This window comes from Pteropus vampyrus, unplaced genomic scaffold (genome assembly GCF_000151845.1).
Source record: "Pteropus vampyrus isolate Shadow unplaced genomic scaffold, Pvam_2.0 Scaffold435, whole genome shotgun sequence".
NCBI classification, from domain to species: domain Eukaryota; kingdom Metazoa; phylum Chordata; class Mammalia; order Chiroptera; family Pteropodidae; genus Pteropus; species Pteropus vampyrus.
Window position 1 is genome coordinate 359,776 of NW_011889216.1, and position 17,398 is coordinate 377,173.

The following is a 17,398-nucleotide window of genomic DNA, read 5'->3' on the forward strand; positions in this document are numbered from 1 at the left end:
CCCCCAAATGCCAGGGCCTGGCTGCCTGCCAAGCCCGCAGCTTCGGTTACCCGGAGTTGGAAGGCGCCGCTCGCTGCCGGGCGGGGCGGGCTGCTGTTGAGCCGGCGGTGGGGTCTGCATCTGGAGCGGCGGCGGCTCGGCGTCCGGGGGCCTGAGGCCCGGAGTGGGGCCGGGCAGAGGGGCGCAGCGCCGCCGCTTCGGGGAGCCCGGGCTCAGCAGCGCCGCCTCGAACTCCATGGGCCGCTTCAATGTCGCCCCACACGCCATGCCGCTGACCGGCCGGAGACTAGGAGCGGCCGCGGTTGTAACTGCGGCCCAAGATACAGCTCCTCAGAGGAGATCGCAAGCTAAGCCGGCTCCAATGGCGCCTCCAGCACCCGGCAGCGGCGCTGACCCCGCCTCCTGTGACGTCACGGACTTGGCCACCACCCGGTAGAGGGAGGAAAGCCGGAAGAGGGCCGCTCCGGGTGGTCCATTAGCAACGGTCCAGCCCACGGCAACCCCTCCTGAAGAAATGGAACGGCCTAGGCGGAGAGCTTGGTCACTAAGCAACCTGGGGAAGGCCCCCACCCCCGCCTCCGCCCCTCCCAGGGTCCCATCCCCCCCACTCCTTCCCGAGCCGTCGCTCCGGGGTGGCCCCTTAGGTTTTCGCACCTGCGCGGCACGGGCATGGGGGAGGGGAAAGCTCGGAAGGGCCTGTTGAGAGCCCGCGGGAGTCAGTGTCCTCAGGTCCAGTAACCTCCTCTTATCTAGTTCTAGTCCTCGAGATAAAGGAGAGGGTGATTCTAAAAGGTCCTCAAGGGCATTCCCGTAATTCCTGGGAAGTCTTCACTTGAGCATAACCCGAGATCTGAGGATGGACTTTAGGAAGTACACCAATCTCGTGAGATTGTGTGCAATATTGTGTGTGTGTGTGTGTGTGTGTGTGTGTGTGTGCGCGCGTGCGTGTATTTTAGGATAGATGACCAATACCTTCATCAGCTCATGAGAGGGGTCTGTTACTGAAAAAAGTTAAAACAAACAGAAAACACCAACTACTTTAAACCATCCAAGAATGGTGTCAGAGTGTTAACTTCAGCTGATAGCTGATAAGCCAGTCTCTTCGTCTGACTTGGCAGCTCAGCTGCTTCCTCAGTTTTTTCTGAATTCTCGACAGCAATGCCACTGTAAAGTGATTCTGTTATTGAAGAAAGACACATAACAGGAGGGTTCTGCTTTCAGAAACTGTGCTTGTATGATTATTGAGGAGCAGATCCAACGCTTCCAACAAATCTTGAAAGGGATCTGTGATCCAAAAAAAAGTTAAAACCTTTTCATAACTATTCGCATACATTAAATAATGATGACTGCTGGGATCTGTGTGCTTCCACACATATCTGGGATTTTCAAGAACAATCTAAATTTCAGATACTCTCTTCTCACAGGTGATATGCTGGATCAATGTGCTCCAATATTTGAGTTGGAGAATATGGACATACTATCTCAGTCCCATTCTTTGTCCCTTTCTGTTGCTTTTCTCTGGGCCCTCCCCAGTTTCTCCAAAGTTTATAAAGATGCAAACATAGGTCAAGGGTTTTGTTTTGTTTGCATTTATGTTTGACAAATAGCAGAAGTAATTCTAAAATGCTTATACATAACAGATGTAAAATTTATTTTATCTCTTTTCCATAAGGACATAAAGAAGTTTACAATAGGCTAGAAAACTAGAAATAGAACCTTAGGGCCAAAGAAAAAGATTATAATTATCTTTTAATTATGATTATCTGGGATTGCACATGATTGAATTTGAAATTTAGTTCTGAGCTTCCTGACTGCCAGGGTAAAAATGAAAACAGTACATGTTGAATAGATTTTGTCATCTGAAAGGAATCAGTTCATCAGGGGAGACAGATCATAGGTGTTTTTGTTTTTGTTTTTTTTCCCCATAGCACTAAATTCTAAGGTAGTTTCTGATATGACTTTATTAGGAACCAGTGAATGACATAACAAAGCAGTCAAGAAGATTTGAACAACAAATGCAAAAGCAAAATTCATACAGGTATTTCTTGTTATGTCCAATAAAAGCCAAGGGCATAAATAGCAACCTAGTGATGGTTATTTCTTTTTGAGGGGCTTGTCTAATGTGGTCTGAGGAAATTGCTTCCTTGTGGTCTAAACTGGTTCAAAGTTAGAGCTTAGAAGGTTTAAAAGTTTGTCCCTTGGGTCATCATTCTAAATAGCACTTCTAGCTAGGGTTTTGCTAAGTGCTTTGATAGTCACACTTTTCTCTGTGATCTTTTAAAACTCTGACCATGCCTTGTAATATTAGTGTTTTAAAACGAGAAGTTATAATTTGTTTACAAGTCTGTGCTTCATAACTAGAAATTCCTTGAAAATGATAATCAGGCTTCATTCTTTTGTGTTTCCCCAACCTCTGCACAGTGTTTGAATACAGTAGGGGTAGGCACAGAATAAATATTGGTTGAATGAATAAATGGTAATTATTTCAAGGTTGTTCTCTCTGTCCTTGAAACTGAGAGTTCACATTGCTGAATGAGGGTGGGTTCAGATGATTCAGAAACCAAACAAGTAGGTGGTATATCCTATTACGTTGCAGTTGACAGTAGCCCAACCAGAGAGATGTCCTTGAGAGAAGCAGATGGGCTGCTCTGACAGCCACTCAGTGTGGTGTCTCTTTATGAGGTCGCCACAGTTCAGATCTGCTTTACTTTGTGTATCCAGACACTTGACTAGTCATATACACAAGCCATGTGCGTGCGCGCGCGCACGCGCACACACACACACACGTTACTAAGTACCTTTCATGTGCCAGGCACTATACTATTAGGATTGAAGGTACAATGGTATGAAAAGAGACACAGTTCCTGCCCTCCTAGGGCTTCCACTCTGTTAGAGATGATACACATTAATCAAACAATCACACCAACAAATATACAATTAAAAACTGTGACAAGTACTATGAAGGGAAAAAACAAGGTATTTTGAGAGAGTACAATGGAAGTCTTACTCTGTCTTGGAGAGCAATGAAGACTTCTCTGAATAAGTCTGATTTGAGCCAGAGATTAACTAAGCAAAGAGGGGGTGGGAACATCCCAAGCAGAAAAGGCAGTGTATCTAAAGTCCAGTGATAGAAGAAACCATAACGTGTTTGAAGAATCAAAAGAAATTCTAAAGTGGCTGTGGTACAGAGCATGAATGCAGAGTCAGGGGAGAAAAAAAAATTGGTGAAGAGTGAGGAAGGCAGGAGCCTGAGCATTTAATGCCCTGCTGGCTGTCATGAGATTTTTTACCTTTCTTAAAAGCAGCGGGAACAAAAGAGCTTACATATGATCAGATTTACATTTGAGAAGATTCCTGAGAACAGGTTGGAGAGCTGGAGGTGGATAGAAGAGAACAGTAAAGAGGTTATTGTATCTGTCCAAATGCATGCCTTATAGTATTAGTTTTACAATATTACAAGGAAACTCCCACCTCCTGGCACACAAAGATTCTTTCATATTCCCACCTGTGGGTGTTTTTATGATAGTGTACCTTCTAGAGAGCTCAGCAATAGGTCTGAGACTATTTACTGGTGCCAGCAGTTGTCTGTCCCAGGAGCATAAATGGCCTAAAGTTGGGGCTGAAAATGAAAGGAAAGAAGGATACCGATCTTCCAAAATCTTCCAGGATTCTTTGCCCAAAGTTTCTGAAGGAGTTGTCTATATTTGCTATCTCCTTTTGCAAACCTTCCACCCACCACCCATCAACCCACACCCATCTGATTTCTGCCCCTCCCATGCTACTAAAACAGGTAAAGTCACCAACGATCTCCAGTGGACTGAGCAAAGTTTAGAAGATGAAATGAATAGATGTTGGTGAGTATTAGGTAAGGAGGTGAGAGAAATGGACTCAGGCATGACTCGTAGGCTTCCGGCTTTCTCAGTACCATTTTCTGAGAAAGTTTTCATTAGACAAAGACCAGACTTGAGAGGAATATATAAATGTGGTTTTGGACATTTCGAGTTATAGTTTCCTTTATAGTATCAGTTGGGATTCTCAAAGGTGTGTGTGTGTGTAAATACGGGTCTGAAATTCAAGAAAAGTCTGGATTGGAGAAACAAATTAGGAGAGCCATTGGTGTAGAAATGGTCATTGAAGTTGTAGGGGCAGTTGGGTTTGTCTAGGGTAGGAATTCTTAGCCTTTCTTGTGTGTGCTATAAACTCCTCTGAATATTTTTAAGTGTATTTGATAGAATACATACGATTACAAAGGTGATCAGTTATATATATATTTCTAGATAGTCTATCAATATCCATTGGCTATTCATTTGATACTGATAGGCTACCTGGAAATATGTGATATATATCTAGTGGATATTAGAATATTAATAAATTATCTGGAACTGTATAATATAAAGGGTAAAAAAATGATTATTGAGATAGGAGAAATATACTGCAGGAAGGAAATTCCAATTATAGCCTGAAACAAAGAGTACCACATTGTCTGAGCAAAATCTAGGAACTGAAGTGGTAGTGAGGAGAAAAAAAGTGGTAAAAACCCATCTAAAGGTTTCATGTGACTGGAGAATGGGGAAATAAAAGTATTCTAAAAGATTTTATCTTGTTGGGAGAAGGAAAGGAAAGGAACTAGGTATCTCATAAGGCAAATAGTTAATGTATTTTTAAAAAATATAACAACAGTAGCAAAATATATGTGCAATAATAAGCATAGAGAAAGGAAAAAATCATACGTAAAATGGAAAAGTGTGGTAGAACTCAAAAACTAACAAGAAAAAGGGAGAATAATGGTAATTTCATAAAACCAGAGGACTCAGCAAAGTAAAATAAATAATAAAATAGTATCAGTTGGCAGAACTAAAGTATTATCAATTGCCATTAAATGTAAATATACTGAACTATTTCATTGAAAGACAGAGGTTGTTAGATTGAGTTCAATATAAACCCAATTATGTACCGTATATTTGAAAAAAAGATTTCAAACACAGCGATAAAGAAAAGTTGAAAATAAAGGAGTGGGCAAGTCATATCCAACAAATGCTAAATAAAGGGAGAGTAGAAGAGGCAATGTTAACATCAGGAGGAATCTAAAAAATAGCACTAAATGGGGTAACATGATGTAATAATGAAAAATATAATTTAAGAAGTTTTAATAATCATAAACTAAACAATATGACAGCTAAATTTATACAGCAAAAACTATTAGAAAGGCAAAGAGAACTTAATAAGAATTCAATCACATTATGATTAAACAGATTTTGTACTGAATAATAGGCAAGGACATAGAGGAATTGAATAATCGAATAAACAAATTGGATTTACTAGTTATTTATGGAACCTAATGTCTACTGAATAAAGAATATCTTTTCTCCCGCCACCCCAAATCAACATGTGTCATTTACAAATTAGACCATATACTTGGGTCACAAAACATTAGCACATTGCTTTTAAAAAAGCAAGCTTACAGGTCACACTTTAATCATAATTCAATAAAATTAAAAATACATAATAAAAGGTAATAAAACCTTTGGATGCCTAGAAATGAATAAGCATACTCTTAGATAATATCAAAATCAAAGAGATAATTAAAAGCGAAATTGTAAACTATTTAGAAAGCAATGAAAAAGAACACTTAAGATTAAAACCTATAATATACAACAAAAACTGAAGTCAGAGGAAATTTTATAGATTTATTGCCTTTATTATTGAAAATGAAGTACTAAAAAGCCATTAAATTAAAACTTGTCTTAGGAAATTAGAAAAGGAACAAATAAACTAAAAGAAAGTAGAAACAGATTATTGATAAAGGTAAAACTGAAAATAAACTAGTAAAAAGAATGAAAAAATCTGAAAGCTTTTTAAAAAAGATAAACTCCTTAAAAGACCCACTAAGAAAAAGAAAAAATATTTAAGATTAGAAATGAGAAAGAAGACAATCACAGATGCAGAAGAGATAAGAAGCATTATAAGAGAATACTACTTGCAACTTGATGGCAACATATTCGAAAAGTTAGAAGAAATGGATAATTTTCAGTTAGATTATAAATTATACAAATTAACACACACAAAGGTAACTGTGTGAAGTGATGGTGTGTTGGCGTGTTAATTAACCTGACTGTGGTAATCATTTCATGATGTACACATATATTAAACCATCACATTGTAGGCCTTAAAAAGTCATGTTGTACAACATAAGTAAATTTTTTATTTGTCAATCATACCTTGATATAGCCGAGAAGAAAAAAGACACTTTATCCGCAAAGTATCTGTGTAAACTGAAGGTGCTGAAAACATTTCGGTAAAATTCGAATACATACATATAATTTAAAGGGGAAAACATTTGAAAAAAAGTAACTCTTTTTCTTTCATATATAGTTTTTAAAAAAGAAATGAAAGAAAGAAAATGTAGAAGACAGTAAGTACGGCCTAGGTATAAGGGTAGACCGAGGTGGTAAACTCAGAAAAGAAAGATCTACTTGACTTAATGAAACCTTTAAATAAATTTTAAAATAATCAACAAATTTGGGATAAAATGCAATAGAACAGAAAATTAATATTTATAACGTAAGATGGATTCCCACACACTGGCAGGAAGGGGACTGACAACCCAAAAGAAAAATGGACAAAGGATATGAAGAAATAATTCACAAAACAAATCTGAATGGAGAAGACGCATATGAGAAATGCTCAAGCTCCCTAATATCCAGGGAATTGCAAATTAAAATAACAATGAGATATCACTTTAGACTTAGGAGACAGTGAAAGTTTAAAAATTCATATGTTTATTGCTGGTGAGATTGCTAAAAAGAGGCATTATTATATACTGCTATAACTTGGTACAGCCTTTTCGGAAAGCATTCCAGTAACATCTATTAAAAATGAAAACATACCCTTTCACCTACAAATTTCACTTCTGGGAAGACACCCTATAAAAGGAAAGCGCTGGAATATATTTACATGGAATGTTTATTGCGGCATCGTTCACATTGGCCAAATGCTGAGATTAAAGAGAACATTCATCATTCAAGCAGTGATTGAACAAAGTATGGTACATTTAATGCAGCTATTAAAAACAATGGATCAGAAGTATGTAAATTTACATGGTAGGATTTTAAAAAAGGAAACTAAGGTATAGAGAATTTATGTAATTGACTAAGATTGCATAGATACTAAGGAGTAGGGCTGGGATTCAAAAAGTCTGGGTCCAGAGTCCAGGAATTTAGTCACTATACTATGTTGCTATTGGAGGGGAATTGAATAGGAAGTTGGTAGAAGGTGGCAAATAAAAAAGAGAAAAAGAGAGATATAGCTAAATATTATGAATATCAAAGGAGCACAGAACAAAGGGGGAATAATCATCCAGTAGCAACTGTTTTATCCCAGGCCTCCAAGACAAGACAAGACAAGACAGCAGAAGCTTCGGTTCCTAACTCTCGATATGGTGTGAGAATGGTGACTTCGTAGGCCACCAGAGGTCACTCCGGCTTCCTTTGTTGGGTTACAGAACCTGTTGAGTCTTGGCAACAGGTACCACAGTGCTTTGGGTCTTCTTGCTCTCCTGCCCTGAACTGCTCCTATGTCTCTTCTCTGCTGATGTGACTCTGACTGCCACTTCCCCTAGCTGTGGCTGGTTCAGCTACTACCCTTTCCAGAGATGGGAAGTAACAAGGCCTCTCTTCTCCCTTTCATATAGCAGTGATGTGGTTAAAACACGGAACTGGGGATCAGGCAGACGTAGAGTCAGGCAGCTCTATTATTGATCACTTTAGGTAAGCCTAAGCCAGTTACATCTTCTCTGAGCCTTGGTCTGCCCACCTGTAAAATCAACCTACATCACAGATTAATTATCAGAATTAACTGAGATAATGTATCTCAAATGCTTAGCACAGATCTTATTATTAACAATCAGAAAGTTTCTCTCAGTGCAGGCACTTGTATTCAGCTAGTTTTCCTTTACTTTTCAACTCATAACCTTTCTTCCCAGCATTTGCGATAAGACTCCAATAAAGAGTTAGCCAACGAGCCAACTGTTTTGCATACCCTCTAAAATAACTTTGAAAAACTGTGTACTACTGTGCATTTGTTTAAGTTGACATTAACATTTTTTTCATTCTAAGATTAAATATTGCAAAGGATAGAATTTCCAGTATATTGCAAATATCAAAATTATTAAATTAAAAAATTATATAACTGAGTATATTGAGTGGAATCTAAATAGGATGAAGCGGTCTAGAATGAGCGCTCTGACTAATAAGGGCACCAAATCAGTGTTCAACCCACCTAAACATATCTCTTTATGAGGCATTTGACTATGCATGAAACAGCAGACAAAAAGAAGGCATAAGCAAAAACCACGAGGTAATAGCATCTGGGAGAAAGAAGAAATCAAGAGGGAGATATAAGGAGAAAAAAGAGAAAAGCCATCAGTAGAAGTAGTAGGGAGAAGTAGGGTCAAGGACAGAGATGAACTGTCAGGAGGATGGAGGAGTGACTTGGGGAGAAAGCAGTAAATGACCATCGATGGGTGATGAATGGAGTTGTTTTTTATGCATTAGAGCTGTTACCGTATCTTAAATGGCAAAGAACAAGGGTTCAGTTGCACAAAGCCTGATTGTCCAGTCTGAGATGTTTTTTATGGTCCTTATCTCTGAATCTTAACAACAATAAACTCCCATTTCCTGAGGTAAGCTGGGAATGCCTTTGTTTCCTTTGGTCTGAAAGAGCTTATAATGTAGAAATCAGCACCAGAGGTGAGGTTGTAAGGAGTAGACCTTCAGAAGTTGTGAAGAAGTGAATGTGGCAACCATAGTAAGATGGCGAGCAGTGAGAAACTTCTATTAGTTGCTGGATAGTGTAGCCATTAGGAGCATAGACTCTGGAGCCAGATAGCCTGAATGTGAATCTGGCTTTGTCGGAAGACTTTGGGAAAGTTTCTTCACTTCTCTGGGCCTCAGTTTCATCCATAAATGGGATATATTAGTTTCCTATGGCTGTAGTAACAAATGACAAACTTAGTGGCGTGAAATAACAGAAATTTATTCTCACAGTTCTAGAGGTCAGATGTCTGAAATTCGTTTCACTGGGCCAAAATCAAGATGTTGGCAGGGCTATTAGACATCTGAAGACTCTAGGGTAGAATCTGTTCATTGGCTCTTCCAGTTTCTGGTGACTACCAGCATTCCTTAGCTTGTGGCTGCATTATTCCAGTCTCTGCCCCTATGGTCACATTGCTTTTTCCTCTTCTGTCTGTGTCAAATTTCTCTCTGACTCTATCATACAGTTATATGATTGGATTTAGGGCTCATCTAAATAATCTAGGATAAACTCCCTATCTCAAAATCCTTAACTTAATTATCTTTTTCCACATATGGTAATATTCTGACATTAGTGTACTGTAATACAATTCTGGCACTTCTCATCCAGAGTTACTGCAGAATCCATAAGTTAAAGGGTGTAGTTCCCAACAAAACTGCTCTCACTTCAGATGACAGCTGCATTTCAGTCATTCCCAGGTCACTTGCACTTTTGATCAACTAGCCATAAATTTTGGGGTTCCTGTAACCTCCCGAGGTTCAATAATAGGTAGAATGACTCATATAAATTAGGAAAGTGCTAAATTTACAATGACAGTTTTATTATCGAGAATACTAGTCAAGACCAGCCAAATGAAGAGACATATAAGGTAGGGCCTGGGAGGGTCCCAAAGGCAGAGCTTCCATGCTCTCTCCCTGTGGAGTCAGGGCACATCACTCTTCTGGCACATCAGTGTGTTTGCCAACCAGGAAACTCTACCAAAGCTTCACTACCCAGAGTTTTTTTGAGGTTTCATTATATAAGCATGATTGATTGAATTATCGGCCACTGGTGGTTGCCCATCAATCACTGGTTGAACTCGATGTTCTTCCTCCTCCTGCTTCCTCAGAGGTCAGGCTGATATCATATATGTATGCAATGATATCTAATTGTTGTTTTTGATTTGCATTTCTCTAATGACCAATTATGAATGATGCTGTACCTCTTTTCATGTGCTTATTGAACATTTGTATCTCTTCTTTGGAGAAATGTTATTCAAATTCTTTATCAATTTTGCATTGAGCTGTATGTCTTTGTTATTGAATTATAAGAGTTCTTTATATATGCTGGACAAGTCCCTTATCAGATATGTGATTTTGCAAATATTTTCTGGGCTGATTTTTGTGGGCTGATTTTTTACTTTTTTAGTGGTATTGTTTATGGCACAACATTTTTAACTTTGAGGTGCCCAATTTGGTATATTTTTACTTTCATCAATTGTGCTTTTGATATTCCATCTAGGAAACCATTGCTTAATCCTAGGTCCAAAGATTTATTACTATTTATCTTCCAGGAGTTTCATAATTTTAGTTCCTTCATTTAAGCCTATGATCCACTTTGATTTACTTTTTGTGTATAGCGGTGAGGTAGGGGTCCAACTTCATTCATTTGCATATGGATATCCAGTTGTCCCTGTAATATTTGTTGAAAATTAGTACATTTTGAGCCAGATGTTCAACAGTTCCAGAGTGCTAGATAGACACAGAAAGTCTTCTTGCCACATTTCATGATGGTTCTGAATTTTAAAATTTGCTTTGAATTGGGAAAACTAAACTAGAATTTTCCCTTTCTTGCTGTAGGTGATATAACCAATTACCTCTATCTTACATGTTTCAGATTGTAAAATTGTTCTAATCAAGTCCTCAATGTCTTACCTTCAGAAGGCACATCATCTGGACATCAAACAATTACAGTTAATTAACTGCCATAAACAGCAGATCACTATAGAGTGCCAATCAGGGTTGTCGGTTGCAACAATAGAAGCCAAAAGTGGCTAACTTAGAGGTAAAAAAGGAATTTGTCAGAAGAATATTATGTACCTCATAGAAAGAAAGGGAAAAAGGGAAAATCAGGCTTGGAAAATGAACATAAAGCCATTTGTCTGGCTAAAAGAAGCTAGATAGCTTTAATCATCTCTTACCACAGGAAAAGTATATGTACTCCCTGCACCACCACTGGACATTTGTTGCTGCTAGATTCTTGACATCATTGCTGCAGCCCTTTATAATCTCAAATTGAATTTTTGTAAGACTCCAGATTCCCAGGTATCAGCATCTTATTAGCTAAGCCTCAGGTATTGGCCCATGGCCTAGATGATAAGAGAGAGGGAAGGCAAATACCTACGTCTCTTCAAACTTCTATAATACAAGTTGGGCTTCTTCCTCAACTGAGACCTATAAATGAGACCTTCCCTCAAAATATAGAAGGTATTCAGACATGAGATGGCCAAGGAACAACATGGTTCATAATAAAAACAGTAGCCAACATTTATTGAGAGCTATTTATGTACAAGTTTTACACGTGTTAACTCTGTTAATGCTCACAACAGCATTATGAGTAATGTTCCATTTTTATCCTGTGTGGTAGATTAAATAATGGCCCCTGAAGATATTTATTTCCTAATCTCTAAGACCTGTGAATATGACAAAAGGGTGACTATTTCCTATCTATAATAAAGAATTTCACGGGTCTTTGTCTCTGTTATGTGAATTATATGTCAACAAAGTGTTAGAAAAATTTATTAATACAGGATAAAATTGCTATGGAAGAGAAATCCGACTTCACCATGAAGGTGGGCCTGTGGCCACCAGCAGTTCCAGACTCGCATAATCACAATTTTTTTAACCGGAAAGAAAAGGAACATCTTTCTCCCAACTCTGCTTTGAAAAATCTCAGGGAAGATGCTGATTAACCTGTCCTGGGTTATGCTCCACCCCTGTGTCCCAGGGAGATCACAGATCTGTGATCAGAAGAGGGAGATGAGTCTGGGAGGACAAAAACAGGATTCTACTGCAGCATAGAATACATGCAGACTAAATTGCTGCAAAAGTTGCCTAGGGAATTTTGGCAGAATCCGAGAGGGAATCTAGGAGCTTGACTTTCAAGGGTCTACCACCAATAAACAGCAAGTGCAGTTAGATCAGGCTTGTTTGTTTGCTTTGAGGAATCTCAGTAGAGACACAAGATTTAAGGAATTAATTAAGGCTGTAGCCACATCCTTAATAGCTTGCAGGGCTGTGACACAAACTTGGAGCCAACACTCTAGCCAATGAAGATTTTGGAACAATGTAGGGGAAGAAATTCAGAGGCATAAAAACTATACACATAAATTGTATAATGTTATTAACCAATATTATCCCAATGGATTTATTTTTTTTAATTCTGAAAAAAAAAAAAGAGAAAACTTTACACATATATACACATGGGCAGATAGATAGATACAGATAAATAGATACACAAACTACAGCAGCTACTTTTTGGAAATGAACTTGAAAGAGATTTTCATTTTTCACTGTTATCATTTTTGTACCATTTAAATATTTTCAAAAATATTTTATAAAAAATAAAGAAAGATTCTTTTAAAGACTGTGTGAAAAAGAAATGGAGTTCTCGTTGCTGTTGGATTGTCCCTACCTGGTGTTAGGTTTCCCAAAACTCCTCTTCCACTGCTGTTAAAAGTAGATGGGAAAAGAAAAACAATATTTTATGCTCCATATATGTAAAACAAAAGGGAGGGTTATATAGACACACATGCATAGATTATTTTTGGAATGACAAAAAAGGAAACTGGTAAAAGTCAATGATTCTTGGGTGGAAAACTAGGGGACTGGAGGACAAACGTGGTAAGAGACTTTTCATTGTCTAGTGGTGATAACGTTTGAATTTTCTTTACCATATGAATGTATTGCTTATTTTAAAAAATCATTTTTAATGTGCAGCATTCAGAGATTGAATAAGGTGGAATAGGTGGCACATGAGGCAGATAGACTAGGTCACTTGCTCAGTGGGTGCACCAATCCCTTCCTATCTTGCCTCTCTATGCTGCAGAGACTGGAAAGCTAAATTGGATTTCCTAGACCTCCTTACAGTTAGGTCTCCAGATGTGTTTTAAGTTCGCCGATCAGACCCATGCCTAAGGTTCGTGAATCTGGAACTGAGTTAAATGGTGGGAAATGAGGATTTAGAATGTCATGGTTCTGGAGCCGACAGCTCTGGCAGTGGCTTCCTGTTCCCCAGGTTTTGGCTAAGATGCATGTTATTTGAACCAATAGTTAAGAACGTGGCTTCCTAATTTCCCAGTTTTCTGTTGTACTGGAGATAATAGTTTTCTTAGTGGTAGCTTGATCCTGACTTAAATCAACCCTCATTCAATATCCAGCTCTAAGTATAGATCATTACAACTTGTGAGTCTTGTTTACAGCAGGCTCTGCGAGGTATACTGGCACCAGGCCAAAGTTGATGCTCCTGGCAGGGGTGGTCTTGAAGGTTAAGGGTTTAATGGACACTGCTGGATACTTCTTTTGGGCCCCCAGGATTGGAACCCCCTGTCCTACATTTAGTGAATTCCCTCAGGTTATGAATCTGAGTTATAGGGCCTATAATCCTTTGCAAAAGCTGAAAGTAGTGAGGGCTTCCTTTCCCACATCCCTTGCTAGAGCACTGGCATGTGGCCTAGGCTCTGCCAGTCAGGCACACATACCTCAAAGCTAGCTGGACAAACTGGTTTCAGGAAGTTCAATTCTTGGAAAAGCAGTGACTGAGGAGTGGTGACAAGTCCGATATTCACTGCTAGCGGCATTGCTGGTATAAGTTGTAAGTCTAGAGCTTCATAGCCGTGGTAGTAGTATTCTTATCACCAGACCAGTTCTGCAACTTGACTTTGGCTGTTTCTCATTGTGTAGTCCAGAATATGACTCTTCTCTTCAGTCCTCCCATTGATTCTATGAGCTACTTAATATTCTTTGAATGCTTTTTTTTTTTCCTGTTTAAAACACCCAGGTTTGGTTTTTGTTACTTGCAGTTAAGAATCCTGGTGCGTAAGTAGGAAGAAGACAAATCCTCCCACTTGGATAGGGTTTCTGCCAGCAAGATTTGCAGTTTAAGGAACACACTTTGCATTAACAAAGTATGGCAATAAGTGATAGCATATATTTGCTCGTGCTATCATATATTCTACTTCTATTAGCCGGTGTTCTCCAAATGTATACATACATACATATGTATGACAAATTGGCTCACATGATTATGGAAGCTGAGAAGCTCCACAATCTGCTGTCTACAAGCTGGAGACCCAGGAGAGCCAGCAATGTAATTCAGCATGAATCCAAAGGCCTGAGAACCAGGGTTGCTGATTAAATCCCAGTCCGAAGGTCAAAGAAGACAAGATGAGATGTCCCAACTCAAGCAGGCAGCAAGCAAAAGGGGTGGATTCCTCCTTCCTCCACTTTTTCTTCTATTCAGGCCCTCAATGCACTGGATGAGGCCCTTTCACATTGGGGAAGGCCATCTACTTTATTCATAACCTTTCCCTTGGTTGTACTTTTAAATTCCCTCTTTAATTCATTTCAACATTAAACATAATTAAATTATATTTGGTAGGTAATAATAACAATATTTGCTGCTTCTACTTGTTGGGATTTGTTTTCTTGTGTGGTTAGAGTCTTTTTTTGTTTTTTTTTTGTTTTTAATTGTGAGTCATGTTACTTGAAACTCTGAGAATCTTTGAGGTCTGGGTTGAATGGCATTCTTCAAGAGAGAGTTGGGGTTTGCTTCTTCCAGGCACCTATAGGTCCTAACAATCCAGAAACACTTTAAATTTTCATCTTGGAGTATTTGAGGATACACAGATAAGGTGAGTATGTTGCTAGGTGAATGCATATTAGTGGAGGTGTGAGGCAGAGAATTCTCAGGAGAGACAGTTTTTTGTTTGTTTATTTTTTATTTTACCCTGATCCAAGGCTAGGACAACACAGGACCACATCCCCACTGTCTCTCTAGTTTGGCAGGGGTTTTTGTTTGTTTGTTTTAGTTTACTCATTGCCCACTGAGGATATTAGTGGTTTTAGGGCTTAAGGATTCTCAATCTTGTCTTCAGATTTTATTTCCTGTATTCAGGTTAAAGATCTTTCACCTCCATGTCCCATGAAAACATAGGTACTAGGTCATTAGGGACCCATACATGCCCCCAGGGCAAGTAGGGCTCTCACAATCACTTACTCCTACAGATTCCTTGCCTGCCAGCCAAGATCAGGTATGATTTAAAAATTCTTTTTCTTTATATCTTATCTAAGTTTTTTTTTTTTTTTTTTAACTTCCGCTGTACTGGGTTTTCTGTGGATGGTTAGTATGTCTTTTTTCCTAAACAGAATCTCTATTTTTAAAATTCATACTAAATCTCAGAAGGAAAGCTAATTTATTGGGAAACATATTTTTCAGCTTTTCTAATACATTTAGGAGAGAATTCATCATTTGGGAAACATTCTTAGGGAGTCTGGAATAATGCAGGTAATTTTATGCAGCCTAGATTATATATGGCACCTGGGACCTCGGAGCTGTCTCAGGTGGTCACTCTGCACACCTCCAGTGACTCACCTACCGTTTTACCACCCACCATGGATTATGATTCAGACAGGGAGCTTGTTGGCTAGAAGCCACAGAGACATAACTTGACGCTTGCTGGTGGCTAGGGAGCCTTCGCCTGCTAAAGGAGGGAATCTTATCATACTCCCTAGTTCGAAAGTTCAGCAAACATTTATCGTTTCATACTTTGTATCATATTTTGAGCATAACTGCATGGGTACAAAAATGAAACAGAGAAGGTTATTGCTCTTAAAGGATTCATACTATGGGGCATGCCCTTTAGCAGGGAAAGAGAAAGACATAGATAGAGATAATTTAAATACATTGTAGTAGATGTTATGATGTGAGTAAAATAATAAAATATATATATTGGTCTCTGCCCCCAGTTTCTGGCACAAAGCCCCTAAAACCCTCATAATTTCCCAAGTGATAAGAGCACTAGGAGCATCTTTTGTTCTAATGAGACAACTCTGAGTGGGATCCTGGATGGGGCTGGTCACCAGAAAGACCAAGTCATGGTTAGAGCTTAGAATTTTCAGCCCCCTGCCCACTCTCTAGAGAGGGGCTGGAAATGGAGTTAATAATTGATCATGCCTATGTAAAAAAGCTTCCATAAAATCCCAGAGGTATGGGATTCCAAGAGCTTTCAAGTTGGTTAACATCCACATACTGGGAGGGTGACACACCCCAACTCCATGGGGACAGAAGCTCCTTTGCTTGCGACCTTCTCAGACTTCCCCCAATGTATCTCTTCACCTACCTGTTCATCTGTATTCTTTATCATATCCTTTCATAAACTGGTAAACGTATTTCCCTGAGTCCCCTGAGAAACTCTAGCAAATTAATTGAACCCCAAAGGAGGGGAACATGGGAACTTATGATTTGTAGTCAAGTTGGACAGAAGTTACAGGTAACCTGGGGACCTATTACTTGTGATGGCATCTGAAGGAGGAGTCAGTCTTGTCGGACTGAGCCCTTAATCTGTGTGATCTGACACTATCTCCAGGTAGACAGTGTCAGAATTAAGTTAAATTGTAAGGCACTCAGCTGATGTCACAGAGAATTGTTTGGTGGGGAACCCCACTCCTCACTTTTGATGACCTGAAGTGTCAGAAGTGAAGTGTTCTGTGTGGGTAGTGAAGGAGACACAGAGGAGGGAAAGACTGGGTTTTCCCCCAAATAATGTGGTAAGCTCAGAGTGCTGTGGAGATTGGTTTACTCTGCACCTCCACACAAGAATTCTCTTTAGCTCCAAGATTTACTTCTTTTAGTTTCAGCTAAAAAAGCAGAGACAAAGTAGAGTCTTCTTATCCCCATTGCAAATTTTTAGGAAAGGGAGAGGAATTGGCCACCCTGAGTCTAATGTCCTCCGTCTCTAGTCCAATCACTGTGACCAATGTCCCAATAACTGTGACAATGTTGATCACAGAATACATAAATGACAGCCCAAGTCCCAAGAGATGGTGTGGGTAGGAGCTGTTCTCCGAGAAATGGGGCTGTAGTTGGCTGGAAGGATGTCTGGCCCTTGTCTTTCTGCACCACTTAGACCTGAATCAATCCTACCACTCTCCTTCCATGTTCTTTGTCTGAACAGCTAAGAGTTGCTAGAGAAAAAAAAAAAAAAGCCACACAAATATTTGTAGAAATTTAAATTGAAACATCTAAATGGGAAAAGATCCTTTAGGCCTCATGAGAGATAGGGAGGGATGATGCTAGGTTGGGTAGAAATGTGGAGAAGACTGATTTGCGGACCCCAAAGGGACATAATCTTGGTGAAGTCAACGTAGTCCAGGGTCAGGCTCTGAATTTTGCAAGCTTAGAAACGTGAGCTTGTCAAGATCTTTGAACTAATGTGATTTGTAGGTACTGATTCACGTTAATGAGCTTCCCAAACAACTGATATACAGCTCCTAAATAAGAATTTATTAATTTACAAAAAATATTTATATCAGCCCTCCTCAGATCTGTT

The 17,398-nt window shown here is 39.1% G+C and overlaps 1 protein-coding gene across 1 annotated transcript in view; it reads right to left on the bottom strand.

Moving 5' to 3' along the window:
• The window catches only part of AKIRIN1 (akirin 1), an 11,734-nt gene extending 11,332 nt beyond the window's left edge, over positions 1–402 (bottom strand). Inside the window, exon 1 of the mRNA XM_011381337.2 lies at positions 51–402. Coding sequence (XP_011379639.1) covers positions 51–267 — 217 coding nt within the window. The 5' untranslated portion in view covers positions 268–402. The remainder of the gene's footprint in view (positions 1–50) is intronic.
• Positions 403–17,398: the final 16,996 nt, after the last annotated feature.